The sequence below is a fragment of the Sus scrofa genome, chromosome 18 (assembly GCF_000003025.6).
Source record: "Sus scrofa isolate TJ Tabasco breed Duroc chromosome 18, Sscrofa11.1, whole genome shotgun sequence".
NCBI lineage: Eukaryota > Metazoa > Chordata > Mammalia > Artiodactyla > Suidae > Sus > Sus scrofa.
In genome coordinates, this window is record NC_010460.4 from 29,223,239 (window position 1) to 29,248,041 (window position 24,803).

Below are 24,803 nucleotides of genomic sequence, written 5' to 3' on the forward strand. Positions count from 1 at the left end.
AGTACCCAAAATATGCATTTTAATGACCCTTCCCCTCAACAAAACTTTATTTTTAGTACTTTCTTCTTAAACCTAAATTATTCTGACCACAAACTAAAATTGCATTTCCTTGAAACAGATAAAGAACAGACATACTACTCCCATTTTTAGACATGGGAAATTTCAGTAAAGGAAAAGCTCAGTGAAATACATCAAGATGGTAACAGAGTTATAGAAGCTATACTTCCTGCTTTGTACTAATGATTAATCTACACATGAACACTTTCATTTCAAAGTGGGCTGAAAATAGATTGTGGCCAATGTACACAGCTAAGGAAGATTCAGATACAGTTAAGTCATAAAAAATGAGACCAGCACTGTTGGAGGTATTCACTAAAGTGATATCAGAAGATATTCACTAAAACAAGGTCAGACAGCAGTTATTACATTTGTTGCCAAATTTGGGGTGTGACTTTGATAAACAAGGTCCACTCTTCCAGGTGAAGTGGGAGGGGGGCTGAGGGATATTTTTTTGATATTCAAATTAAGCAATATTATTTCAGTGAGACAAAACGTGTTATAACGTGATACCCAGGTTACCTCAAATCCCTGAAACTCAAAAGTCTGAAACATAAAGGCAGTGTAATCAGTCCAGTACTTGAAAATGAAGACATGGACATTTCTATTGACATTTCCTTCTCTAACAGGCAAAGAACAAGGGAAGAAAATTTTAAAGAGCCATTTTCGAATGATTATGATAACAGAGTTCAGAATAGTGATACTTTTTGATGAGGAGGACAAGTAATATTGACTGGGAAGAGTCATCATAAGGGAACTTTCTGGAGTAATAGGAATGTTTTTTACCTCAAACTAATACGGGTTCCACAGGTGTAAACAAATAGGTAAAAATTTACTGAGCTACACATTTTGACTTATGCATTTTACCACATGTAAGCCACACCTCAATTTAAAAAATAAAAGCAACCAAGTAAGGTACTGCAACCAGGAAACCAGAATATGTCAGGAAAAAAAAAAAAAATGACCTTTCTAGGATCTAGTACAGAACTATACATAGGGTAGACAAGTATTTATTATAAAATTTTAGTAAGACTATCCTAGGTGGTTTGGAAGATCCCTTCTGAACTAATTAGAGCTTCTACTGTGACTATTTTTCTGAATATTCTAAATATAGATAGTCTTAGCCTATAAAATAGCCTCCAAAAGATAGAAATTAAAGGCTTAAAAAGCTATGCCTCAAAACACAAAGAAAATACACTTGTCCCAACTCTGAGTATAGATTTAAGGAATTTCCATTCTCAACGGTTTACAACCCATTACAGTACAAATCTATCTATAGTCTTCTAGTGACAAGCAGGAAGCTAAACTTAATACTCAGTAAAGTAAAAAAAAAAAAATGCCAAAAACCTATATGATGATATTTAGTCTTCTAAACGGTATTCTTCTGTGCAGTAATCTGGTAGCTATGGAGACCAAAAGCAACCAGCAGTTTTCAAACATAGCACATAGCACATGGGTGATACTATCAAAAGATCAGGTTTAATGATCAATAAAGGCTGCATCTGCTTGGTAAACCTGGCCAGACAGTGTTAGAGTCCCTATGCCAAGAACCCCAAAGAATCCCACACTGAGTTTCAACTTCCATTTTCAGCTAAAAACAAGTAATAAGACTAGTTTTTCTTTAGTAGATAAATATTTCTGACCATCCCCAGGTTCCTACATAAACAAAACTCCATGACTATAATAAAACTGGAAGGTCTTTGCCACTAAACAATCTATTTCTATTTCTTTGGTGACAACAATTCCCAATGTATCATTAAGTGAATAAAAATATTTTTAAATTATTAGAAAATAAAATTGTCACATGCTGAATGGGATATTACATCTCATTGTTATTCTATTCAGACTGATAGTACAATGTGGTAATTTCAGAAATGGGAAACTTCTCATAAAAACAACAAAAATAATCCACCCTTTAAAAAAGCCAATCAAGAAACAAAAGAACTGAGGATTATTAGCTCTCTTGAAATATTACCATTCTAGAATAAGCATCAGCTGCATGCAAATAGTCATACTCATCTATTACCTGAGATAAGAAAGAAAATGTTGGATATATATCCCTAAGAATTGTGATTCCTAAATTCCTGCCCTAACCCCCTCACCCCACAAAGACAGTGTTTTGCCAACGTTTAGCGTTCTAGCCCAGCAGGTTGAATCTCTTCAGAAATTCTTAACTGTCACCTTTGCTTATAGATAATGACAAAATATTCTGCAGAGCCTGTACAACTGCATTGACAGGTTATATTATTCTACAACCAACATTAAATAATCCTCATCACTTAGGCTGGTCATCATTTTTCAGATATCCATTTTAGCTGTCTACAAGTGCCAGCCAGCCCAGCCCCTTGTGCAGGGCCTGCTCTGCACCAAAGCAATTTCATTGTATAAGTTTTAAGCAGATATGATGCTATGATGCTGCTGGACTGTGACGCTAGCCAGCATATCAAAATTGAAGCCATTGTTTAAAAAAAAAATCCATCTTTAAAAATAAAGCTTATTTCTTATTCTTTAAATCTACATATATCTACCCCTCTGTTTCTGTGAAAATATGGATGAAAAGAATATAATTCTTTCTCCTTTTAGATAAAAAATGTTAAGTTCTTTTTTCCTTCCTAATAAGCACTGTCATATCAGATCCTCCCAGCATCTATTTTAGGGTTTTAGGACCATTATAGAATCCACAACAATAGATCAGTGACAGACTTGATCCCATCAATTAACACGTTCTGGGAGGCTGCCTGGATTCCTGTCTCCCTCCCTCCTGGAGGCCTGGTTTTGACCACAGTGACATCCCTGGCCTTAAGGATGAATAACCCAGTTAAGGGGGAGTCCTTTCCCTGAGACCAATTCCTTTGTAATTAGAGCCAAAATACAAAGGCTGTTAATGATCTAAAGCAAAGTGATATGAACTCCAAGCCAATGAAACCATGACAGCAAGCAGATTTCCAAATAGCAAAGTGAGATCCATTTACTTACATGAAGATTCAGTGCCAAACATGGCTGGCTCCAGAGGCTGCTTTTAAAAATTAGAAAAAAGAAAGGAAGGAAAGAAAAATCGAGGAGAGTGTACGTGTAAGAATGGAGAGATGAGCTGCTACACAGCAGAGGTCATGAAGACAGACAATGCAGTCCAAGCTGTGTCCAGCTGCCAGATTCTCCTCTTACAAGCTTCAGTGTTCTCCCGTGTGACTGAAAAGCAAGGTCTCCTACAGCACCAAAAACCGAAGAGCTGCTTTTGAAAATCCAACAGGGAAAGGCAGGCCGACGTGGTTCTTCTGGGATGCAGTGAAACAGGACTAGGTAGCAGCAGGGGCAAGAGTGGGAGCAGCAGCAACAGCGGATACTGCAATCCCCAGCCCTGTTATAGCAGTAAGACAATAGCAGGGCTTATGCATACACTGGTGACGTCAGAGACACTGCACAGACTGACTGTGCTGCTTGAGCCAGAGGCTCCAGGGGCTTCAGGGGAGCAGGCAATTCAAAGGGGAATTCCTTTGTCACAAAAAGCACAAAACCAAGAGCCACACACACACATATATATATTCACCCTCCTAACAAAATCGTCATCCCATGATACTATGCATTGAAAGAGACCTCAAAAAAATTTAAATACTGGCTTTATAGCAACCAAGCACAAAGGTATGCAAATCAGGGTTCTTGCTTTTATGCAGCAAGTAGAACTTTTCAGGGGAATTAAGAATATCAGAAATGAGGGAAATAACCCACCTTTTAACTCCAGAATTCATTGGGTTTTTTTTTCAGTAGGCTTATAGTAGACTGACAGATCAGGGATTTTACACTCAATCACATTTATGAAAATATATACACTATTCTACACACATTCTGGGCATATAAATTCACAAGTAAATGTAACAGTAAAATAACCTTATAAGTGCTTAGAACAGTGATTGGCACACAGCATTCAAATGCTAGTAAATATATTATTAGTTATTTTGCAACTATTATTCAAATGCGAAAAACACCACTCTAGGAATATATTTATGTATACATGTTTCTCCTACCCCACTTCTTTTTTTTGCCCATTTCATTTATTTTATTTTATTTTTATTTTATATTGGCATATAGTTGAGTTACATGTTGTGTTCCGCCCCCGTTTCTTTTGCCTTATTTTTCTTCATTTTGCCTTATGAGAAATCCTGTCATTTTCTAGAGTAACTTAGTCATGTTAAGGCTACATGCACACATCTATGTATACCATGTGCAAGTGAGCATTTATGACCAACAAATATATTTCTTTTTCACACAACACAAAGAAGATACTCTGTCTCTTGATTCACCTGACAAACAAAAGTCTTCCTTCACTCTTAGAAATCTTTTTTTAAAGCTAGAAGTGTACAGACATTCATTAGAATGTCTATCCAACACAAGCAAAGTTTTTTTCAAATATTTCAAAAATACTGAAATACTCAAAAAGTGTGCATGTGTGTATTTTTCAATAATCCCACTTTTAACATCATGTAAAATAGAAAGTTCAAGAGCTCAAGTTTACTCTCCATCCATTCATCTAAGGTATATACATTTTCTCAATATTTTCTTAAATTTAAAAGACAAGTCTTTATATAACATTTTTTAAACAGTGAATTCTGATATGACTGTGGAACTGCAAATTATTATCTAAAAATATGATTAATAGTTCTTCCAGTCATTATATGTAGGTCCATCTCATCCTTTAAAAGGTTACATATTTCACTGTATGAGTGTAGCATACTTCATGCAAGTAATCTGACCTTTATCTTACTGAAAATGGTGAGCCATTATGAAGAAATTGCAATGATGCCACATAAGAACGAATATTTTGTTGTAGGAAAGAATAATAATAACTAATATTTACTGAGTATTTATTCTGTGCCAGGTATTATTTTGGGAACTTCATATCTATTAGCTTATTTAATCATCATAATGTCTTACAAGGTAGATACAATTATTATCTATAATTGAGAGATGGTGGTCATGCAAGTTACTAAACAACTAGCTAGGATTAAAACGCAGGCAGTTTGGTTCCAAAGTATATGCTCTTAACTATTTTCCATAATGCCTCTCAAAGAAAAAAAAATTCTCAAAATTATATTTTAAGAATTCAATTGAAATGGAAAGAAAATAGAAACAAATTGGAAATGTGCAGAAGAAAATTCTTAAAAGAGAAAGGTCACCATAAAAACTAAAAAATGACAGAAAAGACTACACCAAAAACTGCAAAAATTAAGAAAAATGCATCTCTCCCAAAATAAGTGGTCCAGGACAACAACCAGTGGAGAATACAGGCATACCTTAGAGATAGTATGGGTTTGGTTCCAGATCACCACAATAAAGCAAGTGACACATTTTTTTTTTTTTTTGGTTTCCTGGTGCATATAAAAGTTATATTTACAGTGTACTGTAGTCTATTAAGTGGGCCACCGTATTATGTCTTTAAAAAATGTTTGGATTGGATAAGCAATGAAATCCTGCTGTATGGCACAGGGAACTCTTATCTAGTCACTTGTGATAGAACATGATGGAGGATAATGTGAGAAAAAGAATGTGTATATATATGGGTATGACTGGATCATTTTGCTGTCCAGCAGAAACTGACAGAACATTGTAAATCAACTATATTTAAAATATTAAAAAAATGTTAATTTAAAAATATTTTATTGCTAAAAAATGCTAACCATCATCTAATCCTTCAACGAGTTGTAGCAGTAACATCACTGATTGCAGGCACCATAACAAATATAACAATAATTTTAAAAGCTTGAAATATTGTGAGAATTACCAAAATGTGACAGACACACAAAGTAAGCAAATTTGGTGGAAAAATAATGCTGATAGATTTGCTCAAATCAGGGTTACCACAAACTTACAATCATAAAAAAAAAAAAAATGGAATTTCTGCAAAGAGCAATAAAGAGAAGCTCAATAAAATGAGATATGCCTATATCAATAATGGAATTGAGATATAACTGTAGGAAGTGGGAAAGGGCAATACACTTTAAAGGGGTTGACACAACAATATCACCTTACATAAGATCTATTTTAAATTGCATGCCACATATTGCACATGAATAGTCATACAAATGAGGGTGGATGTGGCCTGTGGCCAGCAGAAAGGCAAGAGGAAAAGCAGAATGAGAAAATGATCCCTGGGTGAGAGATACTGGCAGCCCTCTGTATCCATGAGTTTTGCATTTGTGTACTCAACCAATCGTGAATCAAAATATTAGGGGGAAAAAATCCAGAAAGTTCCAAATGTAAAACTTGAATTTGATGCACATTATTAACACAGCATTTACACTGTATTTACAACAATTTACTTAAAGATTACATTGGATTAGGTATTATAAGTAATCTCAAGATGATTTAAAATATGCAGAGGAGGTGTATGCAGGTTACATGCAAATAGTACACCATTTTATATAAGAGATTTGGGCATCCTTGGATTTGGGGGTGAGGGCAGTACTGGAACCAATCTCCCACAGATACCTAGGGACAACTGTACTTTCCATCAGAGGCCATAGTCTATATGCAACAAGTGTTTTCCAACTCATTGATGTAACTTTCTTCAGCTCATACATGAGGGTATAAGTATGCATGTATAAATAGATTCTTCTGAGTGCCTATATTTATTTCTTGGCACAGACTTCTAAGAGTAAGTTAAAACTGCAATGTTTTTAAAAATGAAATCTACATTTTCGATAACTACAGCAGGATCAGTATGTTAAAAACATCAGGTCTCACTTGCTAGCAAAACTGGACGTATGACAACCTCTCACTCCTATCAAGGGTTCTATAACCTCTGGAAACCTAAGGCATTTCTAAACACTTTAGAAGATTGCGATCCATATCACTGACGACCCATATTTGACAAAATATATACCAAAATTTTAGTCTGCTCCCATTTTCTCCTCTGGGCAGCTGGCATGAACTCAGAGAATAAAAACAAATGTTAAATTGCTGCCTAAGGAAAAGATAACAAAGGAAAATAAAGGAAGAAGGAATGACTGATGTCCTCCATGCCCCTCCAAAAAAAAAATCACACAATACATTCCAAAACTAAAGCGATCTTACAATTATCAACTGTATCTAATAATGCTTGCCTGCTTGCCAGCCAGCCTGGGACCCTGCCCTTCCATTAGTAAAGTGAGTATTGAAATTTCAGGGTAAAATTAGCAATGAAAGAAGGATGGATATTCAAAATAATTTAATGGTCAAATAATCATTGTTAAATTAGAATGTTGCTAGTAAAGATAATAGCGAAAAAATCTTTAAGTCAATAGTAACTTTTAAAAGAAGTCCCATTCATAAACTGACTCAACAACTATTTCCTGGGAGCCTATTGTTCTGCATTCTAGGGGTAAACTATGAACCAATTCTCTCCTCCACAGAGGTTATATTCTATGGATGAGATGGACAAATATGTAATATTTCAAGTGATGGTATGTGTTATAAAGAAAGATAAAAGCAATCTGAAGATGAGGAGTGATTGAATGTGAAGATTATTTTAAGTAAAACTGTCAGGTAATGCCACCCTAAAAAGATGACATTTCAACAGAAACGTGAAAAAACTGAAGGGAAACCACATGGGGGAAGCCCTTTCCAGAAAAATAAAACAAATCTATTCTTGAATCATCAAAACTGGGTTTTCTATTAGAAGATACCGCCTTCAGTGCTACGATGCTGTCATTCTATAAAAGTGGTTGTGCTGAACTGTGCTGAAAGCAAAATAAATTCTCTTTTCTAATGCAAAAGAATTTACTCTCCCATGAACTGAAAACATATGTGTTCTTCTCTTCAAAGTTTAATAAACTAAATACACCTATATTTGCAAATATGTAAATGTTTATAAAGACCACCATAGAAGACGGCACCCAAAATAGCTTCCTACCACATCAGATAACTAATTAATGTTATCTATAAATGCAGTAAGAACTTAAACCACATATTCTCTCCAGAGTAAATACAATAACTAATTTTCAAAGTTTCATAGCTAGAATTTCTCTGGAATGGTCACCTTTGTTCACATGAAAGTTTTACTCTCTTAGTATTCCTCCTGGTGTCTATTTAGCATGTTGAAGTTGTGTCTTTTAAAATACCATCTATATGTTTAAAAAGTACTACTTTAGGAGATCCCGTCGTGGCGCAGTGGTTAACGAATCCGACTAGGAACCATGGGGTTGCGGGTTCGGTCCCTGCCCTTGCTCAGTGGGTTAACGATCCGGCATTGCCATGAGCTGTGGTGTAGGTTGCAGATGCGGCTCGGATCCCGTGTTGCTGTGGCTCTGGCGTAGGCCGGTGGCTACAGCTCCGATTCGACCCCTAGCCTGGGAACCTCCATGTGCCACAGGAGCGGCCCAAGAAATAGTAACAACAACAACAACAAAAAGATAAAAAGTATTACTTTAAAATAGCAGAGAGTGTTTTAATGGCAATATATAAACTATAGATAAATGAAAAAAAAAATCAATGATTCTGCTCTTTGGGAAAAAGGTACACATTTATAATTAAAAACATACCTCTTAGTAAAGCTCCCTGGTAGGATTTTAGAAATTGGATTTCTTTGTATATGTCTATAAAGAGTATTCCATTCTACTTCAACACAATGCCACACATATAGTTAGACTTCTAACTGGTAAGTATATTCTATCTCAGAGCCCTAGAACAAAATCCTGGTACACTAATGCAATATGGAAAAAAAATTCAAAATCCAGAGAGAAAAAGAAAGAGAGACTACTATACCACATGCTTTAAAAGAACTCTAAAATAGGAAAATACGGATTTAGAGAAAAAGCATATTTGGGGTAATTAATTACTTTTAAATGTGTGGGGTTTTTTTTGTTTGTTTGCTTGCTTTTGTCTTTTGTCTTTTTAAGGCTGCAGCCGCAGCATGTGGAGGTTCCCAGGCTGGGGTTCTGATCAGAGCTGCCGTCCTACACCACAGCCACAGCAACGAGGGATCTGTGCCCTATTTTCGACCTATATCACAGGTCACAGCAACATGGGATCCTTAACCCACTGAGCGAGGCCAGGGATTGAACTCGCAACCTCATGGTTCCTAGCAGGATTCGTTTCTGCTATGCCACAACTGGAACTCCTTAAATGTTTTAGCTTCCAAAAATATTCACCATGGAAGTCCTTTGCATACCAAGTTCATAAAATTGCATTTTAAATGAACACTTCACAAAAATTTGATTTTCCCACCATACTTAGTTATCTTGCCATAGATCAAAAGATGTCATTTATAAAGGAACATACTGTAAGTAGTGCTAATTTAATTGCACACTGGGATTTTGTCATTATTTGGGGTATGGAAAGCAGGTCTCTGCCCTGGTGGAAAAATCTTCCAAAAATCTCTGTTGTTTAGTTTAAAAAGAATCTGTCAGAAAACAGTGCCGCCATTACCCAAAAGTTAAAAATTAGGGTAATATAATTTTGAATTAGTTGCACAAATTTGGGGCAAAGACCTATGTCCTTATCTCCTTATCACCACCTCACCTCCCTAACCCGCCTTCACTTCATCCAAGCTAAGTGAATCCCCCACTCACTCATCAAGAAACACCACAGAAATCGGTACGACATTGTGAATCAACTATAATTTAAAAAAAGATTTTAAAAAAAGAAATACCACCCATGGTTAACTTAACTTTATTCTTGTACCAATTTACCATTCAGTGAAACTAGAAACTAAGAACAGGCTCAGCACTTTAAAAAGGAAACAGGCTAGTTAAACTCAAAAAATTTAAGATAAAAACTGAAATTCTCCAATTCACTTCCTTATATCGACTCCATCTAAAAGACTGGGCTACATACATGAACAAAACTACCACAATGCCAAAAATGTTTTACAGACTCTGTAGACTGGGTGTATATTTTATTCTATGACATCATTTGAACTCAGATGTTTGCACTCTAAAACTTCTAAGCCAGAGGGCAGAAATGCAGATTAATTATGGGTTGCAGTTTAAGTCTGTTTGAGTATGACCCAAAATGAAATAGAATAAATAATAAAGGTGTGTATGAGAAATTCCCTTAAATGTTTCCCTTAAGAAATTCACTTAATCGCAATCAGATTGTTATGATCATTATACAACTACAGATGTGATAAATTCATTTGAGTAATAAAAAAAAAAAACAAATTCACTTAATTGCAATTTGTATAAAATAAATTCATACATACCCAGGAATAAACTCATGCACAACAATTTTTAAAATACATTCATGTACAAATACAACCAATGTTAATTTTAAAATATTAATTCAAAATAGTGTGTTTTAAGTAACTCTACATGGCTGAAAAATAGTTTAAATTTAACTTTACCTGTATAATCCATAATGAAGCAATAGGCAGGGAACTGGGGATTTTCCAAAGTAAAACTCTATCAGACACAAAATGAAACAGCTCCCTGGACAGGCAGACTGCTCTGGGGGAAGCCTCCTGCCATGTGACGTGGAGCACACACATACTTCTGCTTATCTCGATTCAAGTTGCAACGGCCATGGTCTCCTTTGCCTGTTTTTGGTTTTTGGTTTTTTTTTTTTTTTTTTGGCCTTCCCTGTGGCACATGGAAGTTCCTAGGACAGGGATAAAACCTGTACCACAGAAGAAGCGACTCAGGCTGCTACAGTAACAACACCAGATCCTTAATTACAAGGGAATTCTTGCCTTTTCTTTAAAAGTCATCCCTACAAAAGTCTTTCTTCTATTATTTCTTTCCATTTCATTCCTGTATTTAGCTTAAAACCAGGGGAAAAAATTCTCTTCTTTCTCTAAGTGAAAAGAACACAAAATATCTATACTTCATCCTAGGACTCAATGTTACAAACCCACAGAACCTAAAAGGAATCAACGTCCAAATTTTTAGGAAAAATACAATTTTGTTATTATGCACATTTGATCCATTTGAAACATATCTGATTTGTAAACAAACCTAATACAGGTGATGAAGGAACACTCTTTTAAAGCATATCCAAAACCTTTAATTCATTTCTTTGAGTCCTGAAACAGACATCAGATGGAAAGGACATATGGTCATTCCGAAGACAGACTGTATCTGATGTAATCTTTAATGTCATATTGCCACATGCCCTGAGCCATCTTTTCCTTCACTGCCAATTGTTTTGATCTTCACTCTGCCCTGGCTAAAACTTTAAAGAAACCCTAATAATGGCTGCTTCATACAACAATTCTTTACACCTTGCCAGAGACAAGATAGAAATGGCTTAATTGCCATTAAAATTTATTAAAATTTTTAAACAGCTTTTTTTTTTCTGAGTAACCTGGATGGTTGGACAATTTTCAATTTAGAGACAGATTAATATTTCCCTAAATTGCAGCTATTTTGAGAAAGATAAGAAATTGGTTGTTTCGAGTGGTTTTACTAGAGTAGTGGGATGTTTTGTTTTGCTTTTATTCTGCTACTTTCCTTTCCAGTGAATAAGTTTCTCCATAAGATAATTACAAAGCTGACAATACACAATATGAGTCTATAAAATAAAATTTTATAGAATATTTAAAATATTTATATTTTAATAAAATATCAAAAGTATGAATATTACAGAAATCTAAACATTCTGAGCTAAATATTACATTAATAATTTTATGAAATAAATGAGAAAGCATCATTTCATTCAGCCAGCTAGTCAATGCTTTATTACCATAAGCCGATCTCATTACACCACCATTCTGCTAACAGTCAAAAGCTGTTAATTCTCATCAACCTCACCTGTCACTGTTGCTAAGCAGCCCTGTCTGACTTCTCAGGCCTTAATTCTCTTTATTTCAATCTAGGGTAGGGACTGGGGAGCTTTCTATCAGCTATAAAAATGTGATATAGTTTCTTCCTGGTAATTAAAATGTGCAAATGGTTAAAACATTAATGCCATGATTGTTTTAAAATGATAGGCTTAAAGTGCTTAATAATAACTGTCTTAATTTCCACACAACTTACCAGTGTGTGGAAACCCAGATAGCCATTATCAGATGTCACATGAAATGACATTTTAGCCTTTCACAATTTATAACTGTTACCATGGATTTTTACAGTTCTTATCTAATATTTGAGTAACATTATTTTAAGAGCAATTTAAAAAATTTTTATCTTGTATATTTTATAATTCTTAAGTCACAGATATTTTTAAGGAAATGTATTTATTAGTAAAATGAGAACATAAAGAAAAATCCAAATTTGTAAATAGAAGATATATGTATAGTTGGGTAGATGGGTAGATAGCTATAAAACCTACAATCTATAGTTAGCTGATCTAGCACACCTCAGAAAGAGTGGTTGAGAGTTAGGCCTTGCATCAGATAAAGCAGGTTTAAGACATACCTTAGCCACTTCTTAGCTGGATGATCTTAAGTTTTTAAAACCATCTGAGCCTCAACTACCTTATAAGTTGTATGATAAATGGCTTAGATCAACCGCTTGGGACGTGATAACAGCTAATTTGTAAACATCAGTTAATGTAGACTGGGCATTGTTCTAACTCATGTATTAACTTATTTAACCCTCACAACAACTCTGTGAGTTATTATCCTTATTTTAAACTGAGGCATGGAGGGTAATAATTTAAATAAAATCACACACTATACATAAAAGAGCCAGGATTCAACCCAAGTAACTTCACTCAGAGTCCTTATGCTTATTAACCACTACACAAACCACCTCCATAGAGCAAATGCAAGTAGAACAAGAAAAATCATTTCCAAAAACTGGGTTCATTTTTTCCAATAAAACCAACCCTGCAGTTTGCCAAATATTTCAGTCAGAGTTTAAAAAAATTCTTTTTATAGTGTATGTTCAAACCCAACATATGGAAAAATTAAAAAGATAAATAAATGAAAGGGATAGTGTGTAGAGTTATTGTGCTAGCTTAAAATGAGAGTTGCACTAGTCAGTTAAGCAGAAATAAGTACTCAAGTGCAGAATGCTATAACCATAAAAGGACCTGTACTATGTACTACCCCCACCCTCCCAGCAACCACTGAGGCCCTCCATCTCTACTTTCCAGTTTCCAAATGCCACAGTAGATAACTACTTGTCTGGCCTCTAAAAGAGTCTGAGCAGGTTCTTCTGACTGCAGCTTCAGGATGAATACATCTTCAACTAGATCCCGCTGCCTTCCTCCCCAAAAATCTTCTCTAGCCCCATCTACCCTCAGCAAAGAAGACTCACTAGTATACCCAGGTGCACCCCTCAGACAAAGAAATAATCACATCACAGTCCTCTTCAACACACAGTTGCAAGTCACAGAGTCAGAGGTTCTTTGTAGGTCACCTGTTCTAGCCTATGGCCAAGGGACTACTGTCCTAAGTGCAACTTACTGACTTATGAGGAGGCCACAATGCACCCCCAAATCCCATCCCAGATCCATGTTACAATTTACCCCTTCACAGTCCAAGCCAGAAGAGGCATAGTTATTGAATCAACAGATCTGGGGTCTAGCCTCAACACTGCCGCTCATTACCTTTCTAGTCTGGGATAAGTCCTGGACCAGCAAAATGAGGAGGATGAATTGGATGATTCCCAAAATCCAGTCCAACTCTAAGGATCTAGGATCCTACTTTAAACCAGTTACAGCTGCCTGAGAAAACTCATGTAACTCCCAGAAGGTAGCTCTTCTTGTTTCTCTAGCCCACACCATCCCCTCTTTCATCCTAGGGCTTTGGGAACAGTCCCACCTCAAGGGTGGGAAACCAGGGAGTCAGCATGTATTGTCCAAATCCAGTGCATTTACATTGAATGGCTGATTCCTCCAACTGCTCAAGCACTGTTCCTCTCGAGATAGGCCCCATTAACTCAGCCTAGGGGTGAACAGACAAACACTCATAAAACACAAGAGAAATAACTGTTGGAGGCCCTTCCTACTGGATGCTTCATGGCCTGGTGGGTTCCACCTCTTAGGTCAACAAGGCCTGAGTGCCAGCTATAAAGCTTCTGAAGGTGACCCCTCCTTTCAAAACATGATTGAGATAGCCTGGACCGGGAGTGCCAAGTTTTCTGCAGATGACAGCTCAGGGACTGAGATAGATCTCTTCTCTTTCCCTGTCATGGCTATGCTACCTAGAGTAGTTCCTGCTGGGTGTGTCCACAGCCCTTCACCCTCCTCAGAGAAGGAGAACGAACTTAGCTCCCATTTCACCCTTTCCTCTTAAACCTGAAACCATTTACCATAATACGTATTTCCGACCCATACAATAACCCAGTTATTGAACATTTTAAAACCCTGACCCAGGGTTAGATTATAAAAGCTCATCCTTGAGTTCCCGTCGTGGCGCAGTGGTTAACGAATCCGACTAGGAACCATGAGGTTGCGGGTTCGATCCCTGCCCTTGCTCAGTGGGTTAACGATCCGGCGTTGCCGTGAGCTGTGGTGTAGGTTGCAGACGCGGCTCGGATCCCGCGTTGCTGTGGCTCTGGCGTAGGCCGGTGGCTACAGCTCCGATTCAACCCCTAGCCAGGGAACCTCCATATGCCGCGGGAGCGGCCCAAGAAATAGCAACAACAACAACAAAAAAAGACAAAAGACAAAAAAAAAAAAAAAAAAAAGCTCATCCTTGAGTTCCCGTCGTGGCGCAGTGGTTAATGAGTCCGACTAGGAACCATGATGCTGTGGGTTCAATCCCTGCCCTTGCTCAGTAGGTTAACGATCTGGCGTTGCCGTGAGCTGTGGTGTAGGTCGCAGACGCGGCTCGGATCCCAAGTTGCTGTGGCTCTGGCGTAGGCTGACAGCTACAGCTCCAATTGGACCCCTAACCTGGGAGCCTCCATATGCCGTGGGAGTGGCCCAAGAAATGGCAAAAAACAAAAAACAAAAAAAAAACCTCATCCTGTTATTTCAGAAATGATAATATGGAGTTTTCCCTCCAGTTTCTATTCTCACCTTCCTCACCAACAAGTCAGTTAAGTCCAAATGTCTTAATGAGTCAGTTTACTCTCAGTCAGAATAACTTCCCTTTACTCTCAGTCTTACTAAAGAAGTCAAGTTGCTGCTCTCCCATGCTTCTTACCACCTACTCCAGCCTGCCTCTGCCTATTTCTTTTTCACATTCCTTCCACCTTCATTGGCTTTGCTTACAGAACTGCACAATTACCCTATGACCTATTCCATTATGTGAGACCACTCCACTGCAAAAAGGGTTCTCTGCCCAAAGAAGTCTCTAACAGCATGAGCCCAAAACTTTTAAGTAAGCTAACAGAGAAGCATCAAGGTAACAAAACAGGTCTATGATATAAGAAGGCAACTGTTCAGCTCAATACCATGACCCAGAACCATGCTATACATTTTCCAAGGCAAAGTTAAAAATCATCCTCACCATGCACAAAAGCTCAACCATGACCAAAGGCAAGGTGAAACAGGATAGAAGATCTGCTTTACTTAAATCCAAACTCTCAGAGAAAGCTGATTTCTAGATAGAAAACACCTGTTTGCTATGCTTGAAAAGAATGGTGGCAATGGCGGCAGGACCCAAAGCTCTCAGTGGCTGCAAGGCTAGGACTTCTTACAAAGTAGTAGGGCCACCCCCTTCTTATACAAGCCCCAAGTGAACTGACATCAAGTAACCACAGCTGCAAAGATGGGGGAAATAACTTTTATAAGAGATAGAACAGCACTGATGTGTTTATTCTATCAAAAAGATTAATGTAAAAAGAGACATTGGTTTAAATATTTAAGGCTAACCAATAAAGAATATACATCAGCTAACTTTGATATAAAATTAAAAGTCATGAGAAACATAACTAGCATTATTAAAATGCCTGGCAAAAATATGAAAGATTAAGATTTTCCTCACACAAGCATGGATCTAACAATAATTGTGTTTGTTCATTTTAACTTGGAAAGTGAGGATCATATTATATGTATCTGAATCAAAGCTCTAGTGTAAAGACCAAAGCAAAATCCAGGTTTCTACAACAACTAGAGAGGTACCCAAGCCAAACACATTCATCTGTAGAAAGCTTCTTTAGAAAAGCCACAGACCTTCCTGTGTGGTTTTGGTCTGTTCATCTATCTGGCAAAAGGAACCACTGGAAAATAAGCAAAGGAAGTCATGAAAAGCAGTCATGAATGAACTATTGTGGGTTGTCCTAGAGGCAAAAAACAGTGGAGAATCTTTCAATAAATGTGGTAGTAATCAGCTAGAGATTTTAGTAAGCAAAAAATCCATAAATTGCCATAGTACTCCAACACATAAGCTAATCTTGATGTTTTATAACAGGGCCTGGCACTCTGGCTATAAAGATCCAAATACTACATATTTTAGATTCTGTGGGACCATCCAGCCTATGTAACAACTACTCAATTCTGGCTTTTTTGTGCATAAACAATACATAAACAAGTGAGTATATGTAGCTGTGTTTCAATAAAACTTTATTTATAGACTGTGAAATTGGATTTTTTATCATTTTCATCTATTATAAAGTATTTTTCTTTCGATTTTTCTCAACCATTTAACTTTTAAAAAAGTCATCATTAGCAATTTATGGTTACCAAAGGGGACAGGTTGGGGGAGGGATGGACTAGGGGTTTGAGACTGGTATATGCTCACTGTGCTATATATGGAATGACTGACCAACAAGAAATTGCTGTATAGCACAGGAAACTCTGCCCAATATTCTGTGATAATCTATACAGGAAAAGAATATGAAAAAAATGGATGTGTATATATGAATAACTGAATCAATTTGCTGTACAGCGGAAATTATCACAACATTGTAGATCAACTATACTTCACTAAAACTTTAAAAAAAAAAAAAAAGAAAGAAAGAAAAACCAGTGTTAGCTTGCAAAAACCAGTGGGCTTCAGACTATAGTCAGCCAACCCTTCCTCCATAATCTTTACTGTACTTGACTTGATCTTTCTCCAAAAGAACTCTGATTTTCAATTAGGTCTCTGCCTTTAACAAGACACAAAGGTAATGAATTTCATCAACAACTGCTTGATGGATCAGGGCCAGAAACTCAAGAAAACTTTTACCCTAATTCCCTTCATTTTTAATGCCACTATGAGCAACACCTAGTCTTGATAGCCCACGCTACCTTGTTTACTCCCTAACACATTATAATTAGTGGTAAATGCTGAATCGATTTGTGAGAAATCAGCGCCTTTCACAGGTAACAAAGACATTTCCAACTTACATACATCTACAGGCCTCAAAAATTCTATAAAAATGTAAATCATAAGATTTCCATATCATCTCAATTATAAGCCAGGAAATGTTATACAAGTACACTTAGAGGATAAAATACAAGTAACAGCTAGTTTGGTACGAGAACATCTGACTCCATTCAGCAATAGCAGCTGAAAGAGAGTTCTTGAGATACAGATTTGAAGCCTCACTGCATAGCTGACTAATTTGGGTAGCCATTTCACAACAGTACCTCATTTATGAAATTCAAAAGTAGGTTTAAGAGTTCTCTGGTGGCCTGGACATTACAGATTCAGCATTGTCACATCTGTAGCTTGGGTTCCATCCCTGGCCTAAGAACTTTGGTATGCTTCAGGCTCAGCCAAAAAAAAAAAGAAAGAAAGAAAGAAAGAAAAAGAGGTTTAGATTATTTCTGTGCTCTATTTTAGCTCTAAAATGCTTATGATGAGCTACACTAATTATGACATCTGGCCTAGCTCACTAAGAGTGTCATCATTCTTCACTTTTCATTATCCTTCAGATAAGAAGCAGATAATTTCCTCTCTGCTCTTTTATCTCTGGCTTTTTAAAAGGCCACTTAAAATATATTTCTGATCAGGACAATTGCCACCTCCTTAGAAATATCCAATATTAACACAGACATAAGTGATTCAAGAGAAAAGGTAATGCAGTATTAGACTTGGAAGATGTTTCCAGAGACAGTTAATTGTATCTGCTGCAACCATAAAATCCAAGTTGGGAGGTTTCCCATAACAAACACATACAATCAGGTCCTTTAGCTCCCACAAAAATTAGTCTTTAAATTGCTTCATCTTTCCACAACAATCACATCCTTGACTTATAAAAACCACACTGCAGTCTGCCTCTAGAATAAGTAGACCTGGAAGTTACTCACCTCCAAGCCTCCTTTTCCCCAAATGTAGAACAGGAATGCTGTTCTTCATAGCAATGAAAATGATATATACATAATGGTGTATAAATACTGATATATTGGTGAAGACATCTGCAACATGTTGTTAGGTTTGAAAAAAAATAACTTACAAAGCAATAGAAACAATATGATAACACTTTAGAGAGTTTTTTGAAAAGTATACAGTGGGAAAAGGGAAGGAAATTCTAACAAATACTACAACATGAATGAATCTTGAGGTAAAATAAGCCAGTCATGGAAAGACAGATACCATATGATTCCACTTACATGTGGTATCGAGAGAAGATAAATTCATAAAGAAAAAAAAGTACAAGGGTGGTTGCCAGAGGCTGGGGGAGGTGAAAGGGGAAGTATAATGGGCATATAGAAGTTCAGCAAGATGAAAAGAGGTCTAAAGATCAGTTGCACAACAATGTGAATGTACCTAACACTACTAAACTGTACACTACTAAACTGTACTTAAAAACTAGTTAAGATGGTAACTTATATGTTAGGTCCATGTTATCACAATTTTAAAAATTTTTAGTAAATTTTTAAAATAAATTTAAAACATGTTTAAAAAACATACAGTGGATACTTCTGACAATAAAATTACTGAAAATTTTCACTTTCTATTTTATGTGTTTTGTCACCACTGCAAAAGTAGAATGAGTTCACCATGAAAAACATACAATCCAGAAAAAAAAAAGAGGCATTTTCATTTTATACAAAAAGTAAGCCTAAACCTGAGAGGTGTGAAATCTACCAGATAAGGACCCAATAAGTCTTTTTTTTTAATTGAAGTTTACTTGATTTACAATGTTATGTAAATGTTATCTACTTGATTTACAATGATATGTTATGTTAGTCTCAAGTGTAAAAGTTATTGAGTTATAAATATATATGTATATTATATATAGTATATTCTTTTTCAGGTTCTTTTCCATTACAAATTATTACAAGATAAAAGAAAATTACAGGCCATGAGTTCCCTTCATGGCTCAGCATTTAATGAACCCGACTAGATCCATGAGGATGCAGGTTCGATCCCTGGCCTCGCTCAGTGGGTTAAGAATCCAGAGCTGCCGTGAGCTGTGGTATAGGTCACAGACATGGCCTGGATCCTTATTGCTGTGGCTGTGGCACAGGCCAGCAGCTGTAGTTCCAATTCTTCCCCTAGCCTGGGAACTTCCATCTGCCAAAGGTATGCCCCACCCCCAAAAAAAGAAAAAGAAAAGAAAAATTATAGGACAACATCACTGAGGAATATAGTTGCCAAAAAAAAAACAACTCAACAAAATATTAGCAAACTGAATCCAACAATACATTAAAAGGATCATACACCATGATCAGGTGGGATTTATCCTAGGGATACAAGGATGTTTCAATATCTGCAAATTAATCAAATGATATGCCACATTAACAAACTGAGGATTAAAGACCTTATGATCATCTTGATACAAGCAGAAAAAGCTTTTGAGAAAATTCAACATCTATTTATGATAAAAATTCTCCAGATAGTGGACATAGAGGAAATGTAACTCAACATAATAAAGGTCATATATAATAAACCCATAGCTAATATCATACACAATGGTAAAAAGCTGAAAGCATTTTCTCTAAGATCGTGAACAAAAGAATGCCCACTTTCGCCACTTTTACTCAACATAGTACTTGAAGTCCCAGCCACAGCAATCAGACGAGAAAAAGAAATAAAAAGTATTCAAATTGGAAAGGAAGAAGTAAAACTTTAACTCTTTGAAGATGACATACTATACATAGAAAATCCTAAAGATGCCATCAGAAAACCACTAGGGCTCATCAATGAATTCAGTAAAGTTGCAGGATACAAAATTAATACAGAGAAATCTGTTGCATTTCTATATAACTGTCAGAAAGAGAAATTAAGGAAACAATCCTATTTACCACTGCATCAGAAGAATAAAATACCAAGGAATAAACCTACCTAAGGAGGTAAAACACCTGTACTCTATAAGACACTGATAAAAGAAACTGAAGATGCCACAAACAGATGAAAAGATATACTGTGTTCCCGGACTAGAAGAATTATTATTGTTCAAATGATCATACTACCCAAGGCAATCTACAAATTCAATACAATCCCTACCAAATTATCAATGGCACTTTTCACAAAACTAAGACAAAAAATGTTTTCATTTGTATGGAAACACAAAAGACCTTGAATAGCCAAAACAATACTGAGAAAGAAGAATGAAGCTGGAGGAATCAGGCCCCCTGACTTCAGACTATACAGCAAAGCTGACACTGTCAGAGAGAAAGTCCTCAAAATAGTGTATAGTACTGGCACAAAAATAGACACATAGGTCAAATAATAAAGGATAGAAAGCTCGAAAATAAACCCAAGCACTTATGGTCAATTAATCAATGACAAAGGAAGCAAGAATATACAATGGAGAACAGTCTTCAATAAGTGATGCTGGGAAAACTAGATAGCTACATGTAAAAGAATGAAATTAGAACATTCTCAGAATATCACATACACAAATAAACTCAAAATGGATTAAAGATCTAAATGTAAGACCAGATACTCTAAAAATCCTAGAGGAAAACATAGGCAGAACACTTTTTGATATAAATTGTAGCTATTTTTTTGGATCCCTCTCTGAGAATAATGGAAATAAAAGCAAAAATAAACAATAAGACATAATTAAACTTAAAAGTTTTTGCACAATGAAGAAAACTATAAACAAAATGAAAAGACTACCTGTGGAAGGAGAGAAACTATTTGCAAATGATACAACCGACAAGGACTTAATTTCTGGAATATACAAAGAGCTCGATATTAAAAAGCAAACAACCCAATCAAAAAACAGAAGACCTAAACAGTTATTCCAAAAATGCCATACCAAAGGCCAACAGGCACATGAAAAAAAGGCACAACATCATTAATTATTACAGAAATGTAAATCAAAACTACAATGAGGTGTATCACCTCACACCAGTCAGAATGGCCATTATCAAAAGTCTACAAATAATAAACACTGGAGAGGGTATGGAGAAAAGGAAACCCCCTGACACTGTCAGAGAGAATGTAAATTGGAACAGCCACTGTGGAGAATAGCAAGGAAGTTCATTAAAAAAAGCCAAAAATAGAGTTGCCATATGATCCAGCAATCCTACTCCTGGGCTTATATAGCTGGACAAAAACATAATTCAAAAAGATACATGCACCCAAATGTTCACTGCAGCACTATTTACAATAGCCAAAACATGGAAGTGACCTAAAGGTCCATCAACAGAGGAATGGGTAAAGAAGACAAATAAAATGGGATATTACTCAGCCATAAAAAAGAATGAAATAATGCCATTTGCAACAACATGGATGGACTTAAAGGTTATCATACTAAGTGAATTAAGTCAGACAAAGAAAGACGAATATTATATGATATCACTTATATATGGAATCTAAAAAAAGATACAAGTGAACTTATTATATACAAAATAGAAGCAGACTCACATACATAGAAAATAAACTTATAGTTACCAAAGGGGAAAGAAGGGGGAGGGATAAATTAGGAGTACAGGACCAACAGATTCAAAACTGCTATATATAAAATCGATACACAAAAAGGACTTACTCTACAACACAGGGAACTGTATTCAATTAGTCTTGAAATTGACTAATTGACAGTATTAACATTAAATACTGCCACGAGAAAATATATATATATATAAATAGGATCAGAATAACTGGCTGAAAGAATGATAGAATTGTTTAAAAAAAAAAAGGACCTATATTTCTGTTCTTAAATTTGTAGAGAAATACTTTAAATGGCATTTATGCAAAGTTTGTTTAAATTTTAAATCTGAACAAAACAGCATACAGAATGAAAATTTCGCTGTTAACTCCAGTGCATACCAATTCTTGTTGAATGAATAAAAAGACACACTTGAATAGAAAGCAACTCCTTGAACCTCAGATGTACAACACCATTCAGAATAGATAATTATATTACACAGCTACCAACTGGTCACAGCATTCCTAAAACACAAGGACAACAGGAAAGGAAAGAGTTCATTCTGAAACTTTAAGAGACGTACACATGAGAGTGATAGACTTACAACTTTTTTCCTTTGAAAATTTTACTATTTTCAATAAAATATGGACACTGTCCTTTAAAAAGGCACATCAACTCTGCTATAAATCAATGACGAAAAAGGTATAAGGGAGGTGGGATCAAGATGGCAGAGGAATAGGACATGGAGCTCACCTTCTCCCACAAACACAGCAAACAACAACAACAAAAACCGACATGTAGAACAATTTGCACAAAACATCTACTGAATGCTGGCAGAAGACCTCAGACTTCCAGAAAAAGCAAGAAACCCTCCACATAACTGAGTAGAGAAAAGCACATGGGGGGGGGGGGGCAGAGAGAGAGAGAAAAAAAAAGAGGTAAAAAGGAATCAGGAAGGGAACAGCACTGCTAGAGAAAGCTGTGAGAGAGTAAAGAAACTCTGGGAGGCCACCAAACTGAAAGGGATGGAGGGGGAGCTCAAAGCACAGCAGCCAGTCTGAGGAGGGCAAAGCAGAGAGAGCCTCAGAGTACACCACAGCCTGAGATGCTGTGGGGGGAAGTTGGCTTTGAGATTCAGGCTACTGAGGTCAGTTCTGTTGAGAAGGACCAGGGTTGGCTATGTGGAAACAGCCTGAGGGGTCTAGGGAATGGTGCGCCATAGGGAGAGGGGTGCAGGAGGAGGCCTGGGCCTGCCAGGGAAGCAAGGTGCCATTGTTGGGGAATGCAAGAGGAGGGTAGGGGTGGGACCACCAAAAGAACTTCTCTGTGCATATCTGCACTCTCAGGCCACAGGGGCCCTCTTGTTGCCTCCACCCACAGGAAATGCACAGACTCCGCTGCTGCCAGTACCAAGAGCTCTGGGTGCCAACCCCACCTCACTGAGGGTCAATGACACTGCTTAGGGCCCTGCAATGAGGAGCTGCCTGAAGTCCCCACCTCCCTGTGGGTCCCTACCACTGTCAAAGGTCACAGTGAACAGGCACCCCCTATTGCCCCCATCTCCCTGGAAGCTCAAATAGGACATACACCTGCCTATGCCCTATCAAGGGGATAAAGGCCTGCACACACTGAGTAAAGAGACAGCAAGCATCCAAACCAAAAGTAGCCCACACGTCAAAAATACACTAATCCCTCACAAGCTACCCAGGGATGCTCCCCCATATAAATAGCCCTCCAGGGCTACAATACATAATTGTTTTCCCAAAACGCACAGATCAGGAAAATATAAGCAAAATAAAGAAGCACAGGAATCATTCTCAGTTAAAAGAACAAGAGAATTCCCCTGAAGGAGCTAACAATGAAACAGACCTCTGCAATCTAACAGACATAGAGTTCAAAAAAAGAGGTAATGAAAAAATACCGAAGAAATTAAGAACTGATATCAACAGTAATGCAGATTACTTTAAAAGGGAACTAGAAACCATAAGGAGGAACCAAGAAAAATTTGAAAATTCATTTTCAAGACAAAAGCTGAGCTAAAGACATTAAACAGCAGAATGGGAATAATGCAGAGGAATGAATAAGTGACTTGGAATTTAGAATAATGGAAATCACCCAATCAGGACAGCAGGCAGCCAAATGAAGAAAAACAAAGAAAGAAAAAAAAAAAAGAAAGAAAGAAAGCTATATAAGAGATCTATGGAATAATATAAGGTGTGCCAATCTACACATAATAGGGATTCCAGAAGAAGAAAAAGAAAAAAGGATTGAAAATGTATTTGAAGAAATTATGGCTGAAAACTTTCCAAATCTAAAGAAAAAAACAAATATCCAGATACAGTAAGTACAGAGGGCCCCAAACAGACCTACACCAAGATATATTGTTGGAGCTCCTGTCATGGCTCAGTAGTAACAAACCCAACTAGTAACCATGAGGACTTGGTTTGGATTCCTGGCCTCACTCAGTGGGTTAAATGATCTGGAGTATCCATGAGCTGTGGTGAAGGTCACAGACATGGCTTGGATCTGGCATTGCTGTGGCTGTGGCTTAGGCCAGCAGCTACAGCTCTGATTCAACCCCTAGTCTGGGAACTTCCAATACGCTGCAGACGAGGCCCTAAAAAGACAAAAAAAAAAATAAAATGTTAAAAAATAAAAATAGGAGTTCCCTTCATGGCTCAGCGGAAACAAATCTGACTAATAACCATGAGGATGCAGATTCAATCCCTGGCCTCACTCAGTAGGTTAAGGATCTGGCATTGCTGAGCTGTGGTGTAGGTCATAGACGCAGTTCGGATCCCGAGTTGCTATGGCCATGGCATAGGTAAGCAGCTACAGCTCCAATTCGACCCCTGGCCTGGGAACCTCCATATGCTGTGGGTGCGGCCCTAAAAAGGCAAAAAAATAAAAATGAAATATAAAAATAATAAAAATAAACAAACGGAACCTAATCAAACTTACAAGCTTTTGCATGGCAAAAGAAATCATGAGCAAAATGAAAAGACAGCCTATGGAATGGGACAAAATTGTTGCAAATGATGCAAATGACAAGTGCTTAATCTCCAAAATATACAAACTTGTACAACTCAAACTAAAAAATAAACAACCCAATCAAAAAATGGGCATAAGCCCTAAACAGACATTTCTCCAAAGAAGACATACAGATGGCCAACGGGCACATGAAAAAAT

At 36.8% G+C, this 24,803-nt stretch overlaps 1 protein-coding gene across 15 annotated transcripts in view; it reads right to left on the minus strand.

The window, feature by feature from the left end:
• Positions 1-24,803, minus strand: part of ST7 (suppression of tumorigenicity 7) — a 257,080-nt gene that overhangs the window by 194,823 nt on the left and 37,454 nt on the right. For 2 of the 15 annotated variants that reach the window (XR_002340200.1, XM_021078407.1), the window contains exon 1: positions 10,373-16,736. Coding sequence is in view for 9 of the 10 variants with exons in the window: in XM_021078407.1 (XP_020934066.1) it covers positions 10,373-10,516 (144 nt within the window). In the remaining variant the exon portion in view is untranslated. 15 annotated transcript variants of the gene reach the window in all.